The sequence below is a fragment of the Triturus cristatus genome, chromosome 6 (genome assembly GCF_964204655.1).
Source record: "Triturus cristatus chromosome 6, aTriCri1.1, whole genome shotgun sequence".
NCBI lineage: Eukaryota > Metazoa > Chordata > Amphibia > Caudata > Salamandridae > Triturus > Triturus cristatus.
This window is the reverse complement of record NC_140589.1, coordinates 185,492,263-185,505,482: the sequence shown is the minus strand read 5'-3', so window position 1 is coordinate 185,505,482 and position 13,220 is coordinate 185,492,263. Positions and strand designations below refer to the sequence as shown.

General features: G+C 41.6%; 1 protein-coding gene across 1 annotated transcript in view; it reads right to left on the bottom strand.

The window, feature by feature from the left end:
- The window catches only part of LOC146816604 (cysteine-rich venom protein TEL1-like), a 313,131-nt gene that overhangs the window by 200,845 nt on the left and 99,066 nt on the right, over nucleotides 1-13,220 (bottom strand). Inside the window, exon 4 of the mRNA XM_085609534.1 lies at nucleotides 2,382-2,524. Within this exon, the coding sequence (XP_085465660.1) occupies nucleotides 2,382-2,524 (143 nt within the window). The remainder of the gene's footprint in view (nucleotides 1-2,381; nucleotides 2,525-13,220) is intronic.

Here is a 13,220-nt window from a genome sequence, read left to right as displayed (position 1 = left end):
AGTCGCGACCCCAGCGCGACTTTTCAAAATGGCTACTAGAATGCGCCAGCCATCGTGTAGGATGCGCGAAGGGTGCTCGACTACTGTATAATATTACAAAAAAGAAAAGAATGAATATACTTTTCCTAACTAAAAATTATTCACAATTTTTTTTAATATATATATATATATATGTATAGAAAATTTAAAAAACATAGGATTGAGGTACATTAGACTTACAAATTTTCATTTAAAAAACCTTTGAAATTCACTGAAAAATCATAGGTTTCAGACACGTGATAGTTAGAAATTAGCATTTTAAAAAAAACATAGAAATTCACTAAAAAAACCATAGGTTTCAAGCACGTTATATTTAGAAATTAGCATTTAAAAAAACACAGAAATTCACTGAAAAAACCATAGGTTTCAGAAACGTTATAGTTAGTTGGACATTTCACTCGTACAAAACCATAGAAATTCAGGTGTTATAGTTAGTTCAGCTAACTATAACTTGCGCCCTCGCAATGCACTGCTCATGACGTCACATATTACATCATTCATGACATGGTCAGTGACATCACTGAGAACATCACTGATGACACCCAGTGCCCCGACCTCCTCCCAGGACCTACTTAATGAAGGCCACAGCATGACCCCATGAGCTGGTCCTCATGCCAGCTCTCTCTGCAACGGTCCTCCTGTCCAGCTTGCCCGCAGTCTGTTACCCTCTGGTGCCTTGGGTTGTGCTGCCTCCGCTGATTTTCTACTAATTTTTCTGCCTCTTCTCTGCTCGCTCCTGCCCTCTATTTTGCCTTTTCTTCACCATTATTTTGCCAACTAATGCTTGTTTCTGACCTGTTGTGCTTCTTTCTGCTCGTTTTTTACTTTTATTCTGACGTTGCATCTACAGCACCCGGGGTGACAGTGCTGCACTATACAAATGATGATTGATTGATTGATTAATTGATTGATCTTTTTATGTGCTGAAAGATATGTTATGTTATGTGTGGAGACTCCGCACATAAAGATGCTACTTATAAATCCATTTGTGAATAGCAAACATTCTTAAACTTACAAAAACGTATACATTTACCTTTGGGAATTAGGCCTTTGGATTTTTTGCACTACTGTACATGATCTACCTTATCCAAAATCAATTAATTAATTTGCTTTAAAGAATTGAACACTCCATCTCCATGTAAAACAAACAGAAAATGTATGTATCATTTCAGGCAGAACCAGGGAGAACATGCAGAGGTCTTTTGTGACCACTTTAGGCGCCCGCTGATCTCTTTCCAAACGGAGAACATTTTATTTTTAAAAGCAGCACCTATCCCTGTAGTGGATTACGGCTGCTTTTTTAAAAATGCAAAATGTTTTCCTTGTAGGAAAGAAAACGTGAAGATGGTGTTTTGCTGTTCCTTGTATGCCACCATCCCTGCATTCACTGTGATTTATAATGGGGCACAAACTGCAATTTCCACCCACTATATGTGACCTTTCTGTACATACAATAGGCTCTAGATTGGAAACTCCAACATATAAACTTCCATTGTGAAAAAACTATCTAAGTGAAGTAGTAAACATGTAATAGAGGTCTGTGAGAACACTTCAATTACTTCTAACTTCAGGTTTATATAAAATATACAAACAGAGAAAACCCATTAGTGAATTGATTTTGATAATTTCATTGGATTTGCAAATCAAAAATATATGGACATTTGCAGCTGTCGGATCCTAACAAATCCCTACATTTACCATCAGTGTAGATGGTGCCACATCACTCCCCTAGTGAGGGAACTGCACTGGCTACCAGTAACACAACGAAGTGCATTTAAGATTGGGTGTCTTATCTTTAAATCCCTGCATGGCACCTGCCCGGAATTTGGCTCCACCCTCAACCAGAGGTATATCCCTGCCTGGAACCCTAAGGTCATTCCACCATAACCTCCTGGTTATCCCACCCTTTAAAAGGAAGAGATTAGGTGGAGCCAGATTCACTGTTCTAGCCACTCATTTTTGGAGCTCACTGTATTTGTATACCAGACCCTTACCGTGCTATCTTCAAATCAGGAGACTCTTAAAAACATGGCTGTTCTCTATAGCATGTGAATGAATCAACGTGCTTCAGGCTATTTCCTATAATTAGCACCAAGAAACTGTATGATATAAGTTCGCTCTACAAATAATTTTAACATAACATAACATAACAAATACATCTTATCTGCTAGTGAGATGGCTCAGTGAGTTAAATGATTGCTTCTGACATCGACAGATTTAGAAGTCATGGTTAAATCTAGGTAATTTCAATTTGAGCTTCCCGTCCACTAAGATCTACTTTAATTCACTATGTTTAGAAACAGCAGAACTCAAAAACAAGTAAAAGAAGAATGTTTCCCTACCTGTGTGTAATGGCCAACGTCGTACCATGGTCCAGTTAATGTACCATAGGTGAATTTATCAACTTCTTTGTACCAGGCCATAATAGCTGTTGACCAGTTGGTTGGCTGGTTTGAGGAAAATATATTCTCTCCACAACCTGATGCTAAAAAATACAAAATGTTAAGTTTTGCTTAATGAAAGCATGCCCCACAGAGTCAGCATTTTATTGAAATATGTTGCTTGTTGTTCGTTTACCTGTTTAAGTGGATGCTTATTGTTATCTTTTGCTGAGGAAAGTTTTGTTTTTATTTCGGGCTGCACAGGGACACCCTAAATACTACTTGTAATGTTGTTCTGTCTCATATTAGGGGGTGCATTTCTCAGAAATACCCCAGTTAGCTCCCTGATGGTGGTTTTGCTCGAATTTAACCTTGCAAGGAATATCCCTGCATTATATATCTTGTAGTGCCGTATGCTGGGCAAGAGCAATAACCCAAGCAGGTTATAATTTCCATCAGGTAGGCATATTTGGCTCTCTTTGCTAGGAGCACTGTATCTATTATAGGGTTTGATTTAAATCTGATCTCACAATTATGGATGATATTTGCTAGCTTGCTCATGGCTCTTAACAACAGAGGCCGCGCACCAGAAAACATTCTGATAAATGCACCTGTAACACAAGTTTACCACCTCTCATTCATGGTGTTGCCTGTAGAACCCTCACAGTCACTAAAATATTTTTGGATGGTATCGCTCATGGCAGTTATGATCGCACAAAGTGATAACTATATATTGTTCATAATTCACCAATCTCCTAGAACTAGGCCTGTGTGGAATTTCAATTATGTCAGAGTGATTAAAGTGAATTCTGAAATTTGGCAGACGTGGAATTATCGATAATTGCACAATTACTCCTGCTTGCATAATTTGAGGGGAAATCCTACTGCTAGCGCACATTTAGCGAGCCGAGTAGCTGATTGCTAATCATGTTCTGCTGCATTTAGTGTTAGTCCTTAGTGCAAGAATGCCTCCTTACGTCTATTTTGGATGCAAGGATGAATTTTGTGCAGGTCTAGGATGACAAAGGACTGGTGTCAATTTTTTTGCCAATATGCTGAAGGTAGCCCATTTGAAATGTAATTGGTGCAGGGAACCACTCCGCTCTACCCATTCTGGCAGGATGGCCCATCCTATAAACATCTAGTCCCCCTTTGTCATACTGTCTGGAAGGAATACTCAAATACATCCTTTGATATTTCCTTGCCGAGGACAACAGGCTGCAGGCACCAAATATTTAGGACAAGAAGATGCCAACTTTCTAAAAGTGACATTTTATGAATTGTGTCTCATAAAAACAGTTTTAGATTACAATTCTGTTGAAACCAAACATGACATTTCTATCCATTCTCAATTAAAACTTAGCATACAATAAATGTAAGAAGGCAACCCAATGTTATTCGATGGAAGAGGTAGGCTTCACTGTGTTGAAAAACTAAGTTGGAAGTTTTTTACCACCAGGACATAAAAAACTCAAAAGTACATGTCCAACTGTTCAAATACACTGCACCCTGCCCTATGGGGCTCTATAGCACCCGCTTAGGGGTGACTTATATGTATTAAAAGGGAGTGTACGGAATTAGGTTACTTACTGGTTGAGTGGGGCGCAACCCTGCTCAGGAAGGAACCACAATGTTTGTCAGTATAAAGTCACAAGCAAACCTCAAATTAACCTGTGATCAACCCTCGGGTTGCCAGTGCAGAGCAGTAAGGCTTTATTCAGGGGCAATGTGGAAAGTATTCGTGCAACACTTCAAACAGTAGCACAGTGCAACCACACCACAAAGGGAATCCACACTAGTTTAGAAAAATAGAGTCGTTTTAAATAAATAAAAGAAGACCAAGATGACAAAACTCAATCATTTGAACCGGAGATTTGAAGGTTTAAAGATTTCACTGAAAATATCTCCAAAAAGTATACTCAACTGTGAATATCTGATTGCGTGGGAGTGGTACAAAGTCACAAGTCCTGGGCCGACTACAGGGATTCAGTTAGGCCAGCTGAACATGAGTACCTTAAATCCTGGTTTTGGAGCATTGTGAGTTCCCGCAGCGAGGATGCGTTGTGCAGCTGAGGTAATGTGTCGGTTCTGAAGAGCTGTGAAGCTGCAATGTGAGAACCTGCATCCTCGTCAAGGGCCCTGTCGACAAGGGCTTTGCAATGAGAAGGTCGATGTCAAGGGTAAGTCTCACATTAGAGGCAATGCATCGATTCCCAAGGGCTGTAAGGCTGTGATGTGAGAACCTGCGTTGTTGTCAAGACTGCTGGCGACGAGAGATTTGCAATGTGAGGGCCTGCATCAGGAAATCTTTGCACAGGTGGGAGTTCTGATATGGGCTGTGAGATTGATGCAGTGTCCGTGCGCTGAGAGAACCCTTGCAGCAGAGCGATGCATTGGTTCTGCTCCGGATTGTGCTGCATAGCAGAGGAGTTGTGTTGCTTCTGCTGGGTCCACAGATGGCTGGCAGAGCACCCTCAGGCCCATTTTCCAGGGTCCAGGACTGGGGAGGCACAACTTGGAAGAGGAGATCTAATAGTTGCAGAGTCCGGGCGCTGGTTACAAGAGACAGGTCCTTGGTGTAACTCTGGTGGACCTGCGTTCAGATTGGATGTCCAGTCCTTCTCACCCAGGCAAGAAGCAGCAGTCCAGCACAGTGTCAGTCCTTTCAGCAGCACAGCATCTTTCTTCCTGTCAGAGTCTTCCAATGGTCCAGAAGTGTACTGAAGAGTTGGTGTCAGAGGTCCACTATCTATACCAAGTTCTGCCTTTGAAATGAGAGAAGCTTCTAGAGGTATCACTTTGAAGTGCACATGTGTCCTCTCAATCTTGGCTCCAGACTAACTACAGGGGGTATGCAGCCTTTTATGTGGAGACAGGGCATAGCCTATTCAAGTATAAGTAGGGCCCAGCTGCTTCCTCTCATCCTGCCAGTGATGTCATATCTAGGCACACCAAAGCTCTCTATTGTGAGTGGCTGCCTAGAAGGAATAAACAAAGCCCAACTGTTAATGACACCCTGTCATGTGCCCCAGATAGAGGCTGCAGGCACAAAAGAGCTAAGGCAGGTGACCGCCAACTTTCTAAAAGTGGATTTTTCAAAATTGTAATTCCGACTCCAGCATAACAGGATTTTTCATACAATTCCAAAGACACAAAACATAAAGCTTTTCCTGCTCCCATTTGGAGGTAACAGATTATTAAATGTAACAAGGTAAATCCAATATTATCCAATGGGAGAGACAGAGCCTTGCAGTAGTGAAAAGGGAATATAAGAGTTTTTCACTACCAGGACATGTAAAACTTAAAAGTACATGTCCAACTTTTTAAATACTCTGTAGCCTCACCTTTGGGTGGCTCTGTATTAGAAAGGAGAGTTTGGATCTGCAAAAGGTTTATCTTATCTCAGGTATGCCCGAAATGCATTGGGTGAATATCTTTATGGTTAACCAGAATGCACTGTGAATACCATCGTGCTGTAGGATAAAACCTGTATGGGCAACTCTTTAACATTTGACGCTTGGAATTACGTCACCTCCATTGCGAATTTGAAAATCACTGAAGACCATAGAATAAATATGGGTTTTTTTTCGACAAATATTGGATTCTTGTTTTTTTTACCTATGTGATGTACAGCTTGCAACAGGTGCGTAATGATGTGCCAGCCAGTTTTGAAAAAGATTTATCTTGCTAGGTGGGAATGGCAGTTTTCAACTGCACACTCAGGCTGCAATGGTAGCCCTGAGATATGTTCAAAGTACCACTTAAGTGGGTGGCAATATATGTGTTACAGGCCCACTTTTAGTATTTCATTTAAAGGCCCTGGGTACGTGTAATACCAACTTACTAGAGACTTACAAGTAAATTGAATATGCCAATGTTACCATGTTGTAAGAAGTGAACAAATCCAATTTAGCACTGATTAGAAGTGGTAAAGTGCCCAGTCCTATGGCCAGCAAAAACGAGATCAGAAAAAATGGAGGAGAAAGGCAAAACGTTTGGGGAAAGATAAGCCTAAGGCTAATAGGTCCAACAGGGAAGTTAAGGACTGGCAAAAGGTTTATTTGGCCAGGTTGAATTGGCATTGTAAACAGCACACAGGATGCAATTTTAGGTCTCAGACATGATTTAAAGGGCTATGTAAGTGGGTGGCATTCTAAGTGCTGCAGACCCACTATTTGCATTTCATTTACATGCCCTGGGTACATATGTTACCAGCTTAAAAGGGGCATATAAGTAAATTAAATGTAGTAATCCGGCGTAAGCCAAGTTTACCATATTTAAAGGAGTGTGCACAAGCACATTAGCACTGGTTAGAGTGGTATAGTAAACAGAGTCCTAAAGCCAACAAAAACAAATTCCAGCAAACAGGAGAGTAGAAGGCAAAACGTTTGGGAGAATACCACACCAAAGAATGTCAGTTCTAACAGTGTGGTGCCAATCTGATGGATCGTATTCACTTAAGAGACTTTATCTGTTCATTCAACTACATTCTGTCACTTAGCTAGTGTTTTAGGCCTATTTGTGTTTCCTTGGTGTACGAGGACCTGTAAGGATCTGTGAGCCTAGTCCAGGTGGCCAAATGTTTATAAATCAGAAGTGAAATCACTGTGAGCTTGTGATGACTGTTTCAAATGTATTTGAGAAAGATGGTTGAGCCAATTAAAATTACTATTTATTTGTATGGTTAGTAAATGCTGATTTCTTTTCTACTCTTGTTCGATAACCATTGGTGGTTAAGCATGTGGTACCCCCAGTTTCACTAAGAAGGCAATATGTACTGGCGTAACAAGAGGGGCAGAGGGTCCCCACAAGTTTTGGGTTAGGGGGCTCCCCCGCTCTTAAATGAATTTGCTGTGGGGGCGGCAGACGTGGGAAATCTTATCAGCTCACCCCCGCTCCTTAGTGAGGACTTAGGACGGCAATGGCAGGGACCGCCACGGGTGGCCAAGTGCCTAGCTATGCCACTGGAAATATGCTTTTTCTGTTAAGGAACATGATTTGAGTACCACATGCAAATGGTGTATTCAAATTGTCTTGGAAAACCTATTAACAATTTATTTATAACAGTCAGCAGAAGGCAAAGCACAGAAATGACTCAATGCGATTAGTGTCTGTATAGCTGAACATTGCCTAGGATACAGTAATTCTTAGTCAGTTTTTTAGATTAGTTCTGGATACACATTCTAGAAGATGTTGTTTTCATCAGTTTTAACTGGTGTTATGAAAGCACCATTGAATAAATGTTTATGCCTTTTTTGGGAAATGGTAGAAACATGCTTAAAAGTTCTTTTCATTAAAGCCTTGGTAATTTGGATTCAGGAAATGAACCTGTGGAGTGGAAGCCACGGGCCACATGTGGGATACAGTTCATGTTTACACTACAACTACACAAGTGTATGAGTTAAATCATAAGCCTCCAGATATATCGATGTGACAGACAAAGGTTCTCCTACAATTTTTCCTTAGCAAGTCACAATTAGGTGTGGCCAGTTAGCCTACTGAGTAGATTGCTTAATGTATAAAAGTGGACAAACTAAACAATTAGAAAAGTATGTCCCTACATTGAATAGCAACCAAATGCTGTCACTGTTTGGCCATGGTGATATTTTTCTCTGAAGAGGCCTGATGTGTATGTGCTTCTTTTTGGAAAGTTTATGGAGGGAGTAAGAATCTGTTCTGCTGCTTTTGCTTTCCCGTCAAAGTGAGTAACTAGCGTTCTAAAAAAGGTATGTAAAGGTGTCCCCTTAAGAAACAAATACAACTTCTAACACCAGGATGACTGTTATGAGGCAGTCATTGGGTCCTAAATTGATAGAGAAAGGAAGAGCACCAGAATAGATGACATCACAATGGAAAAAAGAAGATGCTCTCCTTTTGACAGTTACTATAGGAAAGCTTAAATGCAGAGGTTTTAATCCAGAGGTTTCCCTCAATTATTTATATCTGCCCCATAGCAAAAGGACATATGTTCCTTGATCAAGAAGGGTGGGGCGTTTTGTCAGAGGGCTGGATCTGGATGTGGACATGGTGCTTCTGAATGGGAGCTAGATTCTGCTATATTGAACAGAGGGATCTGGGAAGGCTTACTTTAAAGGGTAATAGAAAGTGCTGAAAATAAGGTTGAGTATTTGTGGGAATTCTGCATTATTTGGTCTAGGGAAGTCATCATTTTGTGGCTAATGTACTGGAAACAATGGCATCCTACCCGTAGCTCAGTAGAACATCAATGGATATAGAAAAAAACATCAGAAAGAAAATTCTATTGACTTGCCTATGATGAGGGCAGAGTTGTGTCCAGCTCTCCACTTGAACAAAAGGTCTGCTCTTCAAGGATCAGGTGGCTGGCCTCCTGAAACTGCATAAGGGGCACAAAAGGCTGAAAAAGGATTTCATCCTAGTGGGAGACTTGGTACCCAGTTTGGAGTAAACTACACTGGACCCTGTGAGAGTTCTAACTGGAGAGATGCTTCTATCCTTAAGAGCTTGATGAAAAAGGGATGATCTTGCTGGCTATGTTTTGCCAATGTGGGCCACTCTTTTTTGTAGGAGTTCAAGGCTACCATAAGACCACTGCAAAGATGTGTCTCACTCTGTGCAACACTCATCAGTTATTGCCTCTGCAAAAGGTATGAGCATTTGACTTGCAGTGAGGGAGAGTTGATGCATTCATTCCAGAGCCAATGCTTGAAGCCGAACAACACTTTGAAAATCAGCTTTTGCCAACGTGGATCCATTAGAGTCAAAACTTCAGAAAGAGACACTGACTAAGCTCGTCACTTGCTTTCTTCAGTATCCTGCTGTTAACTACTTTAAAGAAACTGACAAAGAAAGTAAGAATGGCCCAAGGTAAATCCTTTGCCCCTCAAGGGTTATACAGACCCCGCTCCAACACAGTTGGCCTGAAATCTTGTAAAGGTCCTGGTCTTCTCTGAAAGTTGACTTTGATTGCCAGTTTCCAATTTAATGGCACTTTACGTTGTAAAACGTTTTTAAAATCTCATTGTTCTGAAAGTGCGTCAGCTTAAATGTTTAAGTGGTGAACAGCCATTTTGGCTAATAGGAGTTCAGTTAAGTTGTAGGTAGTTGGCAATAGTTGGGTAGATATATTGCCATGAGAGTGTTAAGGTTTACCAACTTACAAACCCGACTAAACCTTGGTTTTTAATGTAAAATCGTAGGCTGAACTGGTATACAAAAAGGATATCAAGTCTTTCTTTTATTCGAAGCAGAGGTAGAGAGATCCATATCTTGAGCTGTCGGAGTGTCTAGGTGTTTTGCTAGTTTGTTTGGGTCAGTGAAGAAGTGTGGTCTTCCATTTTCAAAAAGTTTACATTTCGCAGGACTAGCAAAAGAGAATAGGATGTTTTTGTCTCTTAATTTTTCCCTTGGTAGGAGAAAACCTTTTCTCGTGTCGACGGTAGGTTTTGAGTAATCCTGTGTAAATGTTATGTTTTGTCCTTTCCAGGAGATCTGGTGATTTTTGCGGGCAAAGTTAAGAATGGCTTCTGTGTGCTGGTATCTCAGAGGTTTGCAAATGATAGGACGGGTCGTTTTCCTTGTAGATGAGCTAAACAATGGTACTCTGTGTGCATGGTCGAGCTCTAGACTTTGGTGAAATTGAATACTCATAATCTGAGGAATCCAGGATTTCAGAAAAGCAACACATGACTCAGCAGAGTCTTCTGAGCCCTTCGGGACACCCAAAATTCTGATATTGCCTCTCCTGTTATAGTCTTCATGTTCGGCTGCATGTCTTTTAAGATTTCTGGTAATGTCTAGAAAGGTTTTAATTTCTTTGTTGGCTTGAAACGCAGTATCTTTGATGTCACTAATTCTTTGTTCTGCGGCGACGATTTTAGAGTTAATTGTGCTCATGTTCGATGGTATGGCGTTTATCTCTAACTGCATGGTGTCTGTGTTTTGTTTAGTTGATTTTGCCAGATCATGGTCATCGACTAACATTTTAAGAATCATTTCCATTGTGCTGCTAACATCTTCTTTAACCTTGATTGGTGAGTCTGATAGAGAAGGTTCAGCTTTAGATTTTTTGTAGTGAGCCCTGGGTTCCTTACCAACCATGGTGGTGCAAGTCGATGCAGGGCACGTAGGTGACTAGCAGATGGGCTGGAAACCTTAGAACAGTAATGTAGTAACAAACTGGTATTGGGTTGTAGATGAGTAGAGGTAGCACTGACCGGTATTATTTCTTCATTGAACGGCGGGAAGGGTTAAGCTGACTCATCCCGGGTGAAAAGCACAGTGCACGCAGTACCTGGAGGAGACCCAGTCATAGAGGTAGGACCAAGTAGATGCTGGTTGGCTCTGGGGGCTGATGTAGTGTGTGATGGTACAATACACACTGGAGAGACACTGTGTAGCTCTGACTATTGGGTGGGAGCACTGTAGCAGTAGCGCTGGTTGGTAGCTACTAGTTGGCTCTTGAGGCTGATGTGGTGTGTGATGGAGGGACACTGTGTAGGCTGAGAAACCCTGTGCCATAATAGGTGCTAGGATTTAAGGCCCTCGTTGCATCTGAGACTTCCTCGTAGCCGCCATTGAAGACGCCATTTTATGATCTCCACTGAGGAGCCAGGATCGTCATGCGCTTGGTTTGAGATTGGTAAGAGAACTCCAGTGACAAGACCCACCTGGCTACAGATCGGGTGTAGCGATGGCAAGAGATGGTAAGAGAATGAGGGCTCTTAATAAATGTGCCAAGTGTGTGTAATAGCTATATAGATCAGGCGTTAATCAGGCGTGAGTAACATGGAGGGATTAATTGGCGTTCAAATCACCAAAGAGTCCGGTTCCGTCGCCATTTTGAAGTCAGGCCAGCATTAAGAGGGAGCCACCTCATGGAAAACGCAGAGCTTGGGTTTCTGTGGATGTACCTCGTTTATTTGAGCAGTGAAGGTCAGGAGAACAGAACAAAAACTAGGAGTTAACAAATTACTGCATAGCACGCCGCGTTGTTTATCAGGGGCGCAAGGTGCATCATTGCATTAAATGAAGTCGCCATTTTGGGATCAGGCAGATCCTGAGGGTAGGGTCACTGTGTTGTAGAAGCTATACATTTGAAGCAATTTTTGACAAATCTTACTTGACGGTGGTCAGTAGTATGTTCCGCTTAGCTTAGCGGACCAAAATGCAGGTGATCAAAGATCAATGTGGCGTCCCCAGCGACATGGGTGGAAATCACTGCATTGCCATTCTGGTGAGCCGCCTCTCACGGACATCGGCAGAGTTGGCAGCGATTAGAGGTGGTTACCAGGACTTTCCACGGACATTGGAGGCAACAAAGGATGCTGCTTTATATCTGGAAATGAAGCCCATTGTCCATTGTACCTAGGCTCTCGATATGTTCCAAAACGGAGGACTAGTGTCTCTTCGTTGTGCAGAGCGACAGGTTCAGTCAGCCATTAGTTCTGCCGTCCAAGCCATGCTCCTCATAACAGACATAAAAAGGAACTCTGATATTGCTGGGATGGAGTTCGATAACACTCAGGACAAGCTTGCAACATACTCGGACGACATCCTGATCGTCACAGAAAATTCTGAACCTTCTATCCAGGCCCTGATGAACACAATAAACACTTACTCCCGTCATTCAGGCTACAAGTTAAACAGGGATAAATCGGAAGTTAAGCCACTAAATATTCAATGCACAAGAGAGATACTAGGAACTTCTGGTCTGAGCTGCCAAACTGGCTACATCAAATACCTGGGGATCAAACTTGGCAGCAACCTCATCGATACACTACGTCACAATGAACAATCTACCCTAGAAAAGATTAAGAAGTTATTAGACAATTGGTCACCCAAATTTATCACCTGGTGGGGCAGAATAGAAACGGTTAAGATAATGCTCTCTCCGCTAGTTAAATACCTAAGGCATAAAAGCTAGGATTTCCCTAAAAAAAAATAGGCTTCACAGATCTCTAGGGGGAGTAAACCTGGCTGATTTTAAATAAGCCTGGGCATATTTCGTGGAGTTTTGCACTGCGGAAACTCCGCGAAGTTACAAAAAACTCCGCGTAGTTCCGCGAGTGGCAGAGTGCACTGCGAACCGCAGCTTGTGCTGGCATTCCTGCCGCTGGGGCAGAAATTCCACCCGAGCGGCACTATCGCGAACTTACTGTTCACGATCGCAAGCTGGTAAAAAACTCTGTTGCACATCGTGAAGCGGAGATTTATGCACTCCACGAGCTCTGCAGAGTGCGGAGTGCAGAAAACTCCGCAATCTTAGCGAAGATCACTGCCCAGGCACAATTTTAAATCATACCAAACTGCATTCTCAGCAAAGCAAGGTCTTTACTGGTTCTAAACCCCCAATCACTACGTTCCAGTCTAGTTAACGGTGGAAAAAGCTATAATCCAAAATCTATGCACGTTACTTACCTCTAACACTCTAAATATATTAAAATCTAAATCTATATTTAAAAAGACAAAAACCTCTCTCTTACAACTGGATAAAATGCTCAACTCAAGCATCAGACTCTCTAATCTAGAGTCCCTATGGAACAATCGAAAATATTAAATACAAAGGTAAATCCTTCCACTATGAGTCGTGGATTAATAAGGACATCTTTTTTCCTTACCAACTAGAACAATCCTCATATCCCTTATCCTTTAAGGAAATACAGGACAAGTATGTCTTTGACATGATAGAATTCTACAAAATCTAATGGCCTTATCAAAGGCTAAACTCCATAAATCCTCTCCATCACTACCGATCTGCACCAATAAAATTAATACATTTGGACATCAGGTTTCTCACATCTACAAACTAGGTCAAAATCC